At 27.4% G+C, this 16,591-nt stretch overlaps 1 protein-coding gene across 1 annotated transcript; it reads right to left on the reverse strand.

Annotated features, from left to right (window-relative positions):
• Positions 1-344: 344 nt before the first annotated feature.
• Dbp21E2 (putative ATP-dependent RNA helicase Dbp21E2) lies at positions 345-16,299 on the reverse strand. The gene is made up of 12 exons (XM_067275653.1): positions 16,134-16,299; positions 15,765-16,037; positions 15,577-15,696; positions 15,089-15,289; positions 11,654-11,719; positions 9,766-9,838; positions 9,051-9,157; positions 8,746-8,953; positions 8,225-8,376; positions 2,395-2,487; positions 2,177-2,329; positions 345-470 (listed from the first exon to the last, which is right to left on the reverse strand). Exons 1-12 carry the CDS (start codon positions 16,230-16,232, stop codon positions 366-368), a joined length of 1,650 nt encoding a protein of 549 aa, XP_067131754.1. The 5' UTR covers positions 16,233-16,299; the 3' UTR covers positions 345-365.
• Positions 16,300-16,591: the final 292 nt, after the last annotated feature.

Genomic DNA, 16,591 nt, shown 5'->3' on the forward strand with positions numbered 1-16,591 from the left:
TTCATACAGAAGTTTCTTTCTATCTCTGTTCATTTATTCAGACTAGTTCTAATAAACATTATGAGTATAACTGCTATATGATATGTTTCTATATACCTTCATTAAAAGAAACTGTTAAGATGTACATATAAAAAAAAAAATAATAATACACAGAATACAATATTTCACAAATGCTGTTATTTATAATTTTTTATGGATGAATACTATTATTAATTTTATTCAGTGTATACTCAAATCGGATTTGTGGGTTTCAGAAAAGTATTGAAACATATCATTGAACGTTAAATTTAACATAATAAATATTTATGTAAAAATTAAAATAATAAAGTATAAAATTAACTAGATTATAATTTATAGAAACTATTTTATTCATTTATATCAGTTTCTAATCTATCTCCATACATTGCATGAAATTTTCTGGTTATATTGGCATCAACTTGTGGTAAGACATAACATCTTCGCACTGCAAGCTGCATTAAAAAGAACAATTTAAACATATAACACACATTATACAATATATATTATATAGAATTAAATTGTTTGAATAATTTTTTAAAATATTATCTAGAAAACTATTTTTATATAAAATAAGCCATATTATGGACAAAGTAAAGTTTTGTTATGACTACCAAATTTGGGTTATATTTCTGGAAGCATGTTCATAAAGGACATTGTTTTAAAACTTGTTAACAATTGTTTGGTAAATCTCTCTCCAGGGAATATTTCCTAATTTGACTTTCTGGTTCCTTTTTAGGACAATGTTTGATGATTTAAATTTCAGCAGTTTTTCATTTTACTTTTTTGCAATTATATCACACATCTCTACTGTTTTGTAAATTTATAAAGATGTTAATTGGAGGTCGGTTGTAGAATATAGTTTAATCAATTCTTACATTTATTGTCCGTCTAGCAGGTAAAAAGATAAACATTTTCTATCTCTAGTCATTTATTACTGTTCAAAGAATTAATTTTTATATCATTATTATTTAAAGTAATTTTAGTCAAGAAAAAACATAAAAGTGATTTCAAATGTAAAAATTGTTTACAAAAATTATGAATTACAAAGGTCATTTAAATGGAAACCAGAAAATATGTATAGAATTTAAACTACTAAAGTGTTTGTACTGATTTGCTAAATTCTAGAAATTTGGGTCTATTGGCAACGTTTTAAAACACTATAAAACTATCTCACGATAACTGCAGAAGTTACTAGTTAACGAAGGCAATTCTCTTGTAGTTGTGCATCACATAATTTACACGATTGCCGATTAGGCTTCTTCGTGCAGAATACGTACAACCCATTGAAATCTACAGACAAATGTTGAACATGTATAGTGAATCATATTTAATCAAAACATATCCATGAATGGAATGAGAAATCTAAAAAGGGATGCAAAATGTTGAAAATTTGCATGGCTTGAATAGGCACAGCATGTCGTAATTGTGGAAGTGACTGCTATCGTAAATGATCTCATGCAGAATTGAGGCATTATAATTAATTGAATTGTCACACAGATGAAAATGCCAGTTCTGCACATACAACTATTACAGAAATATCTAAGAAGTGATTCCTAAGCATTTAACAAGTAAATGACATCAAAATACAAAGTTTTTCACATCTTGTATGGTGTAAGAAAGAACAGGTTTTTTTTTTTTCATTGGATGCTTACTGGAGATGAGAGCTTTATGCATTTGTTCACACTGTGGAAAGCAAATGTAGTAGCTCAGAATATGAACAGAATCTGATAATATTCATTTAGGTTCAAAATGACTAAAACTGTTTATATTCTGTGATTATTTTTAATTACTTGTTTTATATTATATATACATACATACATACATTTGTATGGAGATACTTCATAAATTTGTAAGCAAATACTTTGTCCATTATTACCAAAGAAAACAAATTAGTAAATTAGAATGAATGAATACAAATATATTAAATAATTCAAATACTTAAGAAGAATTAATGTGATTAATTGTAAGCAGAATTATAGTATATATTTACATATAAAGATCTATGATATAAATTATTATCTAGAAAAATTAGTACTACTTCTTTCATTTTTATAGTGAGAAAAATTTATAATTTAGTAATAGTAAATTGATTTATTTTCTCTTTGGTAAAATTAATTTATTTGGTTAAGTATATATTCAAATTTTAAAAATTACTTACTTCAATACTATTTACAAGATCAACATTATAAGGAGTGCAGATAAAATTTGTGACATGAGAATCTTTAGGACTCCCTAATCTTCCCGTTCGTCCAATTCGATGTATATAATCTGACACGTGCAACGGAAAATCAAAATTGATGATATGCTTTACCTGAAATAAATTTGATTCGGTAATTTGATAATAATGGCGATATTTTTAAGCTGTTTTTAACTTACCCGAATTGTATCCAATCCACGAGATGCAATGTCCGTGCAAGTAATCACATTGCATTCGCCATTTTGAAATTTCCTAAATTGACCATCTCTTTCCTAAAAAATATTTAATATAAATGATTTTTACAATTTCAAAATAATAACAAATATTTGAAGACAAATAATAACTATAATTAAATAAAAATTTTCTGATTTAAAATAAGATCTAATTAATACATCCTTATAATTTTTGTGGAATCCTTTAGTATAATAAATAATGATGGACTCTTGGTATAGTGGCCCTAATACCTTAATCCAAAATATCTGCCAATCTAAAGACAAACATTTCAATAGGCTGGGCATAAATTTAATAGAAATATTAATTGACCAAAAAATGTATATCCTAAATGGACACACGAAACCTGATTACCTTGATGAATACACTTGTATAAAACACAATGGAAAATCTACAGTCGACTTTACTATATGTTCAGAATTTCTACTAGACCACTGTATGGAATTTACCACAACAATCTTTGATACATCTGATCATTTTCCTACAGTAACAAACCTTTTATTGTTTTCACAGCAAAAAAACAAATAAACCGAATAATAGATACCAAAGGATAAACTACAATGTTTCAAGATACTCAGCTGAAATTGAAAAATGTTTCAATAATATCCCGGAAATAACTGATTTTAAAAACGAAGAAATCTACAAACTCGTGCTCTATATAATGAATGACTATATACAAATAAAAAACAAAGTAACTAATATGCAAAATAAATTTAAAAAACCATGGTATGACTGACAGTTACATCATGAAAAAAGATGAAGTAAAACAACCTAAAACTATTCAGGAAAGATTCAAACGACTCAAACTTTACTAATTACGGGAATGCTAAACAGACCTGCAATAACTTACTCGAGGCCAAACGGAAAAAGTATTTCGGAAATCTCGAATTAACCTTAATCGAAAACAGCAAGAATAGTAAATTGTTTTGGTCTACAATACAAAAATTCCACTTCAACATAAATCTAAGTGAAAACATCTCAGTAATAAATTTTGATATATGGACAAATTTCTACCAGTGCTTTCCAAATATTCAATCAATTCCATCACTAATATCTAGTACTGATTCCTACAATGAATATTTAGACTCCAAATTTGAAATTAAAGAATTAGAAGATTCTATTAACAACACTCGAAGCAACTCAACCCCAGGCAGCAACCATATCCCAACTAAATTCTTGAAACTACATTTCATTACACTTACATCAGAAATAATGGAACAGAATCTGCAATTTTCTTACTACTATCGCTAATACAATTACACCTAACTAAAAAACATAGAAAAGTATATGTCTCTTTCGTAGATATTCAGAAAGCCTTCGATTCGGTCTACGTTCCCTCACTGGTGCACAACTTGAAAGCTAGAAGAGCAGGCAAATAATTCTCATCAACAGTACTAAAATGGTTTTCAAAATATAAAATAAAAATTAAACAGGGAAAAACCATATCTCCTCCACTAGACCTATCACATGGCATACTTCAAGGAGACCCGCTTTTACCTTATTTAAGTAATGTTTATTTAATCGGAATAGATCAACTTTATATATCAAAAATCTACGGATGGTATTGAACAGAGTCTTCCATTATATTCTATTTGCCAACGACCTGGTAATTTTAGCTCCAACTAAAGCCTCCTTGAAAAGAAAAATTAACCAACTAAATTTATACTTTAAATCGATTCACTTAACAATAAATCCTACAAAAACGAAAATTATCATATTTCAAAATAATAGTAAAATTTCAGAAAAAGAATCTGAAGATATATCTTGACAACTCTCCTCTAAAAACAGTAAAAGAAGTAAATTTTCTGGGAGTTACATTCAATTGGAACATTACCTTTAAAGCACATATTTCCGGGATAAATAATGAAGTGAAGCACACAATTGATAATCTGTTGTTCCTATGTTCAACTTTAAAAATGTCAAATTTGTACATACACATGAAACTATATAATTCAATAATTAATCCAATTATTTTTATGCAAGTCCAATTTGGAGTCTAGACTATTTATATAAATTAGAATGTTTCCATATCTACTTCCTCTGAAAACTTCTCGATTTAGAAAGAACTGTTCCCAGTTATGCCATATGCCATGAAACCAATCGCATCTGGCTTTTTCTTTTTTCTTAAAACGTATAATTAAATTCTATTACCAGCTAAAATTCAAAAGCAACAACAATATAACCTTTTTACACCAGGAAACAATCAAACAAAGTAAAAAATCAAAAACTGAACAGCTTTGTCAAACCAAATTTAATAAAATTTTGAATTTATTTGGATTGTCAGATTTGTTGTTTAAAGATAATATACAAGATTGAAAGTATGGTTACACTCTGTTGTTAGACTCTTTCACATCTATAAATAAAGACCAAGTTAACTTAAGCCAAAGTAATTATCACCAATAGTACATAAATATACAGTGGAACCTCGCTTAACGAGCAAAATTCGTTCCAGAGTCTTACTCGTAATGCAAAACACTCGTTAAGCGAAACAATTTTTCTCGTGGAAATTAATGTAAAATATGATAATGTATTCCATGCCAAAAAAATGCTCAAATGTTTTATGTATAATGTTTATTCAAAAAAAATTGTACAATATACACTGTTAAGGAACGTGAATAATCATCATCTTTTCTTCTAGCGTGAAATGAACCATCCTGGAATGAGAATTCGATCTTCAGAAACAAAAAAAAATCACAGCTAATATGTTTGATAAACACTCCAAATGATATGCCAAATTCTTGGGTTATGTAAAGGCTACAATTAAATAATAGAAATTAATTAATTTGACTAGAGGTAGGCAGTTATGTTTCCATCTCGTATTAAATTTAAATAATTATAAATAGTTAATTTTTAATTCAGACATTTCTAAAATTTAATTTGAAATCGGTCGTTAAATTTAACGACCCAAGAATTTGGCATATCGTTTGGCCTGTTTATTATATAACGAGCTATGGTTGTGGATGTTTATAAGTAATATGTGTGAACACAAGTTTGGAAAAATATGTAATTGCAAGCGACACAAAGATGCTAGCAGAAGGAGTGCTAAACACAGACTGATGGAGCATGTCGCATGCACACGATTTGGGACTTCCCCTCTCTTCATTACTCGTTATGCAAAACATTGCTCGTTAAGCGAGGCAAATTTTTACAATTTGTTTTACTTGTTATGCAAAATACTCGTTGTGCGAGGTGTTTGTTAAGCGTGGTTCCACAGTGTTAAATATATCTTCATCTCAACCGTATATTACTAAATCAGTAAATATCAATGTCAAAAGATTAATAGCTCAATTATGACTCAACAAATATTCACTTTTTATTGGTAACAAATATATTAACTTTTTAAACACTGAGGGCATTTGGTGTAGATCTGAGGATTTTTCAATGTTTCATCTATTGCAGAATTGTCAAGAACTTGCAACCATGCGTGATTAATGTGATATTTTGCAAATATTCCAGTGTTGTTCATCTTCCAATTTTAAAAATATTTTAAACAACCTTAACAAAGAAAATCTTTATAAACTGTATAACTATTTTATCAAAATTATAGGAATGCACAGAAACTCAAGATAATAAAACCTAATGTGTAATAATATTGTATAAAATGTAGTTGTTTATGTAACAATATTTCTGATAAAACTACATGTTTTGTTTATGTTAAGAAAAGGTTTATACGGAATCCACTGTAAAAATAAGTGTACAAGTTAAACAGTTTACAAAAAATTGTTCTAATACTTATATTAATTCCTATCTAACATTTGTACTACTCCCTGCAACAAGAAAATATTCCTTTTTTTGCTAATAAAGATTGATTGATTGATTGTAATAAGTAATTAATATTTTACATAATTATCTATTAAATTAGTTTCTGATATACAGTCAAACCTGTTTTTATGCGGGGGATAGGGACCGCATTAAAAAAAACGCATAAAAAAAATCTCACGAAACTTCACGAATGGCTGTAAATAATAGTTTTCGCGACACAATTAAAAAATATTTTTTTTTTATGCGGTCAACAGGGACCGCATAAAAAAAGTCTCACATAGAAAATAACTCAAAACCGTACGAAATAGAATTTATTGACAACAGATGTCAGCACTTGACTGCATCGTCTGGTCTATCGTCTGTTTTACATATTTTTGTCCAGGTGGTGTTTTGTTGACTTAAAAAGTAAATTATTTCATTTTTCGCATATTCATGCAATAATATTACTATAATAAGTGCATTTATGCTATAATAAGTTTATTTAGCTATAATAAGTCAACGTAAGACATGACGAATCGCACGAGACTAGTCGCCAACTATACCGCACAAATTAAAAATTCGCATTAAAAAAATCGCACAAATAAAAATCGCACATAAAAAGAGCACATAAAAACAGGTTTGACTGTATTTTAATTCTTCATATTACTGATATTAAGACTAGAAAATAAAAAACTTTCTATAAAAAATTTTACTGTAAATTTAAGTTAAAGATAACATGAGGTTCCAAAATTCTTAATCAACTTAACATTAATTTATTTTGCTAAATTTTATTATTTTACTAATTCTGTAACTTTCACTCAAATCTAACATTCTTACATAGGACATCTTCATCCTTATCAAGAGTTCTCATCAAATAGTGATGATGTGTCACCCCTCATCCCAGTAAACTAGGAACTGATAACCTAAATTCAGAAAACCCAGATTAGTTTCATTTTGTGTAACTCAATCTGTATAAAAGGACTGATTGTAAATCTCACATCATTTAAGTGACAAAATGGGAATTGCAAAATTACATAGACTAACTGTTCAGGCCTGACTACAATTGTCAATAAAACTTCAGAACTCACAATAATGTATTAATACAGAAAGGCAATATGAAATATATAAATTCAATATAATATTGACTATAACTTTAATATAAAATTTTTATTTTATTATTATGCACAAATATACAATGAATTCACAAAAAACAAGATTTAGATTAAAAATAAGATCAACATGGCATGATCACAACAAACCGAACACCCGCGAAACCAGGATACATTAGAAAACTACAAAGCCGGCTTGGCTGGCAACTGTATTAACTCAAAGGATGCCAATAAGGTTTCCTATGCATGGAGGTACTGTTATAAAAAAAACAGGCAACACCAAAATTTAGCAGCCTCTTTATATGTCATTACTTATATCTTATTAATTATTGTCTACAGTGTGGAGATATTTCTATCGCCGTGGTAATGTATACAGTTAAAGGTTGTCTACACGCATGTAAATTGTTCCATGTTTTTAAAAAATAATTTTTAAACATGTTCTAAGTTCCATGTTCAAATCTCACTGGTTGTAAACCTAACGAAGTTACGTATTTAATTTTTTACTTTAAAATGTAATAATTTAACTGTGGCAATAGCACTAGAGGACGCTTTTTACCTGTTTTACATTCTTTTACGGAGATTGAAGCCTCTAAGGAAAGGTCGCCTCCAGGAGTTTGTGAAATTTAAAAGGATTGCTGATGGTGCGAACGGCGGATTAAAGACAAGACAAAGTCTTCAACTTTGTATAGTCGTAATTATATTTTATATTTGTTAAACCGAGGTCACGGTCGAAAACGTTAGTGTTCATTAAAATTTTGCCGTTACCGTGTTATAAAGGTTCTCGAGTGTGGATTTCCATTATATAGACAAAAGTAGTTACTTTTTACATAAAAGAAACAGAAATTCTTAATTAATTACCGTACATTTTTTATAAATTTATTACAGGATACATATCATCTGAAATTCTGAAAATAAGTAAATATTTTACCTTTAATTCCATTCCTCCATTTAGACATATATTAGGTACATTTAAATCATTAAGAAAAAAACTCATCCAAACATTGGTGCTTGTTTTGTTACAAAATATCATTACTGGATCATTCTTTCTCAAATCCTTTTTCACTAATTCGACAAGAGGACCTAAAACAAAAAAAAACTATTAAATTCTGATGTAGTAAAATCTAATTCATTCAAACACCTAATACTAATTATTTAATATTAAATTTCAATTAATCAATTCTAATTAAATTCATATATATATTATATTTACAATTTTTATAATGGCATTTAAACTTTTCTTCAAGAAGGTTGAAGAAAGCTTTGATTAGTCGAAGAAGACTTCGATTATAAATAATTAAATGTATAGTTAAATATTTATAAAAATTAATTATTTAATTATTAGAATTAAACAAATTCCCAAAACTAAACATTACAAAATAATAATGTATTTAATGAAAACAAACTTAAAAGATCCAATGTTCCTCACACAGTAACAGTATCCAAATTTACCTGTTCGTTCAGATCCTTTAACTCTGATAAATTTTTGTGGAATATGGGGAATTAGTCTATGTAAATGATCTGTTTTCACACTTTCAATATACGACACATCAATAAATGTTGATAACACCTCATCAATATTTCTAGGGAATGTTGCACTACATAAAATTAGTTGGGCTCCTGTCATTTCCAATGGATGAGTAGGAACTGTGACTTGAATCTGGTGGAAAATAACAAAAATATATACAATATATACTACAGCGATATATTTATAATTTCTTAATAATAATATGATAATTTAACAATAGTATATTTACATTAACTTTTTTCAGGAAATTTTTCAGAGTGTAATTAAAACTGTCATCTAATAAAGTGTCGGCTTCATCGATAACAATATGTCGTACATACGATAAATCATACACTCCTAAAATAAAGAGAAATTATTTGAAAGTAAAAATTATATACATCATCTATAAAAGCTATATTAATAACTATTCATTATGTACTTTTTAATTTATTTCTGTCTAAAGATCGTTTTTATATTTTAAATAACTATCTTAATTATTAAATTAAGACAATCAGATAATAGTTATGTCTATTACACACGAATCCATTGCAAGTTAAATTCTTCTGTAATGGACTTAATTGAGATAGGGCATGCAGTCCACAGTTTCGTAGCGTTTCATCTCAACAAATATAATCTTTGCATACAACTCGTACATTAGCAGAGGTTGAATATGAATTTTTACTTAATTAACATTTGCAAAGCACTTATTCATTTTACATTTATGCTTTAAATGTAAAATGAATAAACAAATGTCTTGAATGTTGAATATATAGCAAATTTATGACTTTTTATAATGTAAAATTCAGAAATGTAACCAGTTATTAAACTTAGAACAAGCAATAAATTCATCAAATAAAAATAATTCACACTAATTTAAAAATAAAGCAGAATTAAATTTTAAATTACTTTATGTTATATTATGTATTAATTAATTAATAATAGAAAAAGAATTTTCAGGAACTTACTTCTATTAACCAATTTTTCAAAAATACCTATTGTTGAAACAATTATTTCATTATGAAAATCATCAGGCTTGTTCTAAAAAAAAATATATTTATTTTCAGCAATTTTTTCACAGTAGATTATGCAGTAGCAGTCATGAAAATTGCTGATAAAGCAAAAAAATAAACATAAAAATTTGTAATACACGTAATATTAATGACAACTCCTCGTAACCCAATTTAATTAATTAACTCTAAATCATGTGCTGAATTATCTGCCTACCTCTAGTCAAATTAATTAGTAACTAATCATTAAGATAGTCCAAAATAGCCTGGTAATTCAGTAGATCATTTGGACTTATATAATACACATTAGCAAATATACAATAATTATAAAAATCGGCAAACATATATAATAAATCTTTACATGCCTTTTTAAAACAAGAAAGATCTAGATAAAAAAATCTTCACAGTTAGTCACTGAAGATGCTGAGCAAGTAAAAAGAAGTATTAAGATATATTTAATTGATATTTATGAGTAAAAAGACATGATTTGTTATGCGTAGTATGACCAGAGATATGACGACCAAAATTATCAGGAGTTAACAAGCCACTAAAAAACTTGAATTAATTGGTTGAACAAATATGTATGTAATTTTTCATGAATGCCAACCTGCAAGAAGCCATTGTCCACATCATCATATATATGAGAATGCTTTTCAATGGCTGACAGTTTACTGCAACATTGTTTCTGATGACTGCATCTAAAAACCTATGCAAAGGTAGTAAACTTTTAGCAGCAAAATTTTTCATAGTTGGAAGTAAGCCTTAATAACACTGGAAAGCTGTTATTGAGGTTCAAAGTAGTCCTACAAAGTATTAGGATCCCAATCAACAAGAAATAACTGTTTGTGTTATGTTTTCATGACTACATTGTGAATCTTTTTTTTTTTTTTTGCTTCCATAACTGTGAACTGTAAGTTCTTATGACAATGATGATTAATAATATTGATGAGGATATGGCGTGAAAATAACAATTAAGTTTAACATAGCATTACAAGCAATAAATTGCTTTTTTTTTAATGTATTCTTGGTTTCTTTTCCATATTACATATTTCATCATTACAAATTGCAATCATAGCTTAAATATACTACTTTGTATATCTGTTGAAAGCTTTTTGGTATATTACTTGTATCATAGGTTATGCAATTTCCATGCCCTCTACTATAAATTACAAAACTTTTTATTTCAAAATACAAGATGAATGTATTCAATTTTAACAGAATATTTTGTTTTATTACTTTATCAAGATCCTATTAATGATTTTTCTATTCAATTCATTCTGTTTCATATAGTGATATAATACAGCAGTAATTATTTTAATAAAGTAAATCTATATAATTTCATCATTTAATGAGATAAAACAGGAGAAATTAAATATTTTCAGAAAGATCATAAACAATGTTGGATATTCTAATACAAAGCTTAAATGTAGTACTTATAATGCTAGGTTTAGAGTGTAAGAAAGATTTCTAGAAGGTCAAAACTTGTATATTAACAGTTGTGATTTATAAAATAAATTATGGCTAAAATAAACTGTAATTCAATACTTTAATTTATAATTTATAAGATAAATTATAAATCAAATATTGTATTACTATTATTGTAATTATTTACTGCCAAGTTACATACATGTATATGTACAAATGATGAATACATTAAGACATTATTACAAAATTTGTTGCTGTTAATTTAATTCTGGCCAATTATAACCAACTAAATCAATGTTTATTTTATTTGACTCAAAACAAATTTAATTCAAAATCAAAATAATTTTTTATTAACTTAAAACTATTCTTTTGAAAATTTAAGTATAAAATTTTACATATTATCTAAATATTGAAAACTTACCTGATGAAACTTTCCTCCAACTATTACTTTCACATTAATAGCATCTGAAAGTTGTCTTGCTACATTCTAAAATTTAAAATTTATTTATTTAATTTTATATAGCAAAAGTATACATTAAATATTTTATGAAATTTGCAGTTTACTGTTTATATCTAGTTTAATTGTAAGTTCCTCCTTTATACCTAACAAAAAATGTTTAAAACCTATTTCACATACTTATTGATTTATATAAATTATACCCAAAAATATTTAATTAAATCAACTAATTTATTAGTAATAAGATAAACCTGTTACCAGGGGGAATATATATGAAACTATACAAAGAAAAATATGGTTACAGCATACTTTCATCATATTTACATTTATTGGGCTGCAATTTGAAAAAATTATAGACCTATAAATTTCCCCTGTCGTCCATCTTTCCTTAATCTCTAATACAGGGTTATATAGATAAAAGCTGAGACCATATGTGGAAAGCTTAGAAGGCCCTGATTAACTATACATGAACTTCCAATGCATTATGAAAGTCACATTTCAATTCAAAACTTTTCCCCTGAAAGAAGTTTGATAGATGACAGGCATGACTCTATTCTAACAAGAAAAGTATGATGTCGAGGGGCAAGACACTGCTAATTTGAGGTAGAGAGCATATATTTTTAAATTAAATAAATTAAAAATATGATTAAAATTGCAGCCTGGCATTGTGACAATGTCATAATAAATATTTGCTTGTTTTTATGTATATTTCTTATCTTTATACTTAAGTAAAGTACTTAAGTATAGTATATAGTAAGTTATACTTAAATAAGTACTTTAGTAAAATAAAATACATATGTATAATAAACTAGGTCATTGCATGACTTTGTCATATCACAATAGAATCGAGATAGAGCTGGGAAGAAAGAAACTGGCTGTGGGAGTTACAATCCTTGCGCTGGCTGGGTACAGAGAAATGATCCTTGCACTCGCCGACACAGAGAGACGATCCAAGAACAAAGCAATCTTTATCAATTGCTTTGTTCTTGTGTTTTGTTCATTTTTTGCACCTATTTTCCATTAGGCACATGCAATGCTGTTTTTACTTTTGACTCCTAGGCCTAAACTCCATTAGGTACATTCAGTCACATCGGAGAGCACGGACATTGTCGGTTAACTCCTCCGTATATCGAAAACCACTCAATCCCTATTTTTTACATTTATATAGACCAGGCCTGGCCAACCCGCAGCCCGTCACGTTAAGTTGTGCGGCCCGCTAAGAGATATTATATATCTATTAAAACTTTTGTTTCCCATTATGTGTATACCAAAACAACTAAATAAATGAAAATTTGCGTGTGTCGTCGTTATAATGTGCAAGTGAGAGTATGAACTCTTGGTATAACAATGAAATCTTATTCATTTTGTATTTGTTTTACTTTTTTAAAAGCATGCTTCCCTAAAATTATGGCCCACCGTAATATTACGCGTGATCAAAGTGGCCCGCGAAACAATTTGGGTTGGCCAGGCCTGATATAGACCCTCATTACATTTTTGGATTCCTCATCTCAAATAATGGAAAATGGCAAAGTTTTATCAAAATTAGGCCATTAAATTTTGAGAACAAACTTGACTCTATAACAAAGCCCATAGAAGACATGATAGCGGCTATGAAACAACATTTGACAAAGTCACGTGATTCATATATCACTTTGTCACGCATGCTCAGAAAAACAACCTTATATCTCAAAAATAAAGTCATGGATCCCATTTTTTATTGCATTTTTGGATTCCTCATTGCAATTAATGGAAAATGGCAAAGTTTAATCAAAATTGATCAAACAGATTTTGAGAACAAACACAATTCTAAAAGCCTCTTAGAAAAGGCTTCACTAATGCTCCACCTCAAATGCATACCTTGATTTAGTTTGTAACAACAATATAACAATAATAATAATTACTTTAAACACGAATAATAATGCATATTTCAGATATAATCACCCAAATTATATCATCCTAAAAATCATTTACAGAAAATAAATATTTTCTTCATTTTCTTGATCAAAAGCTGACATTCCTTTTTAGTGATTAAAAAAATTATGCATTTTATGATGAAAGTTGAATCATAATTAAAGAAACAAAGAAAGAGGAGTTTTTCTGGAATCATAGATCTCATATCAGCAATAAAAATGTATTTCTATAAAAGCCAATTTCTTGAAATATCGACTATTGGAAACATCTTCATTAACAAGTGATATTTAAACTAGTCTAATTAAATAATTTATAAGAACATTCCCACCCCATGAAGTTTACACAGCCAAAGCTTACTTTGCTTATGGTTAGAGCCAATACTGGCTATTAGCATTTTGCTATTATTTATCATCCTTAATATATATCTCCTTAACTCTTTTTCTCTGCTCATTTATTTTCTTTAAATGATTCTCAAATAAATTTATTATTTTTATGTTTTTCTTCTAAATATGGACATGACATATTCTTTGTATTGTTCACTTAATAAAGTCATATTCACATCGTATTTTTAATTATAACATTTTACTGAATTATTTAGAAAAACTATCTCCAAACAGTTTGTAAGCCAAAATTACACAGGAAGGCATCTAGTAAAATTTTTCTATTCACATTTATTATACTAAATATTTACACTCCTGTACAATATCCAAAAAGCTACTCTGAACTTTAAGTTTTAATAAAAGTAAAGTTTTATGTACAATATTGTAGTTTCCTTACAGCACATGTTGGAAACCAGAACATCTGTAAAAGCAGTAATACCATCTATCTCAAAGTGGAAACATGGGATATGCAACTTGCATGTCTTCTACACAATGTTGTACATATAACTTTGATGTCATTAAAATTCCTCACTGTACAGTAACTTTCTGGACACCATATATAAGTATATAACACTGATCATCTGTATCTGCCAGATTATAAATCTTTTCTAGAGCAGTTGTTATTAAGACAAATACTATACATTTTATAATTATCTATTGATGGGTATATATTTCAAAAACTGTTATATTCTCTGAAAAATTTAACTGGATTTTACATTTCAAGCACTTCCTTAACAGAGTTGCAATAAGTTAAATATTACTTTGTAATTTGAAATTATTAATTTCTGTTTAAAAAAATAATATCTGATTTAGATAATGTTTTCAAATTTATTTTTAATAACACCATATCTTAGAAGTAAAATAACAATTTCTTTAAGCTTTTATATCCACAATATTATTTATGAAATTAGTTAAGCAATAGAAAATAATATTATTTCCTTTTATAAATCAAAAATCTTCAAAACATTTTTCAATCAAACAAAAAAAAAAAAAAAAAAATTCAATTACTAATCTTTTAAATTATACAGCCAATTACATTACTACATATAAAAAGCATGACAAAAAATTGTTTATAAGATTAATCATTTGAATAAAATAAAATGCTTACTCCAATTTGCTCTGCTAGTTCTTTGGAAGGTACTAATATTAGTGCTAAAGGACAATTAGATGGTATTTCAGCCTGTTGATATTTTTGTAATTCAATTAAATGATGCAAAATTGGAGCCAAGTAAGCAATTGTCTTTCCACTTCCTGTTTCTGCAGAAATTTGCACATGTTTATATTCCAATATCTTGGGTATTGAAAGTCTCTGAAAAAAAATGAAAAAAAACCATACTCTTATTATATTAAAATTACCAGAAATAATTTTTTAATTTCCATAATGAATATAACAAAAACAGATTTATCATTTCTCTTAATACAATTACATCCAACTGTGAATCATTGATAGGTAAATGATAAAGCACTCAATACAATGTAGTCAATTATTTTATATTGAAGAAAACTGCATAAAATTTCTCATTTATTTACAATGAATAATTTTATTTATTTTTCTAAACAAAGAATAATATAATCTCAAACATTCAAAATATTTACCTGTATAACAGTTGGGTTATGAAAATTCAATTCTTTGAGTTTTTTCAGAATACACTGTTGTAATTTTAATAGTTCAAAAGTATTTTCCTCATCAAAATTCTCGTTATATATAGATGGATTCTGAAATGTGATAATCAACAATATAATATCGAGCGAAAATGTCAGAATAATACAAGCATCAAACTTACTTCTCCATATCCATTTATTGTAAAATAATCTCCTACAGATTTTCTATGTTTCCAACCTTTAGAAGCTAAAGCAATAGCTTCGTATTTATCATATACTTGGCCCAAGTAATGGTTAAATTCCGACCGCTTGCACTGAATAATAGGAACACTTCTGTTTCCTCCTCTGCTTTTCTTACGAATCTCCTCTATTTTCTGTAATTCTGTTTTTTTCTTTAAAGCTTTTAATTTTGTTTTCATATAAGCAGGGACCGTAATAACTGGAGCATCGTTTAGCTGAAAAATAATCAAAATTATATAGATTCTAACTGCAAATTATTATTAGAAGTGTTTATACCGGTATATATACATATAGTTTATATACTGCATTACCGAATAATTCGTACACTGCTCTAAACGAAATAAACTTATCTCTGAAAATAGTAAAATGCTCTTCCGATCAAATTTCTGCATAAAACGTGTGGAAAACATCGCAGATACAAGGTCAAAACAAACCTCGAAACAACTACACGTGTTTGTCACGTGGTTACTATTTGTCGGATTCCTCGTATTCGCCCAAAGTCTAAACAAATTATAAGTAAACATTTAATCACTAAAATATTTATATTTTAATAATTATATAATTATAAAATGCAATAAAAATTTATTTTTAAATACTTATTCCTTTAAAAAAAATTCAGATATTTTATCCTATGAGATTATCAGTAGTAAAATGATTTAACAAAAGCAAATTTTGAACAAATATAAGAATAATTATCTGATTAAATTTATAATAATAAAATGTTCATAAATTTAAACATTTTCTTCTACTTATCGAAATTCCATTTCTC

The sequence above is a fragment of the Centruroides vittatus genome, unplaced genomic scaffold (genome assembly GCF_030686945.1).
Source record: "Centruroides vittatus isolate TY-2023 unplaced genomic scaffold, ASM3068694v2 contig_630, whole genome shotgun sequence".
NCBI classification, from domain to species: Eukaryota; Metazoa; Arthropoda; class Arachnida; order Scorpiones; family Buthidae; genus Centruroides; species Centruroides vittatus.

Coding starts and splice junctions, on each gene's coding strand:
- Dbp21E2 (XM_067275653.1), bottom strand. CDS start 16,232: ATGTTTTCCACACGTTTTATGCAGAAATTTGATCGGAAGAGCATTTTA. Junction 11,720..15,088: donor AACTAGCAGAGCAAATTGGA/GTAAGCATTTTA, acceptor TTTAAATTTTAG/AATGTAGCAAGACAACTTTC. Junction 2,330..2,394: donor GTGGATTGGATACAATTCGG/GTAAGTTAAAAA, acceptor AATTTATTTCAG/GTAAAGCATATCATCAATTT.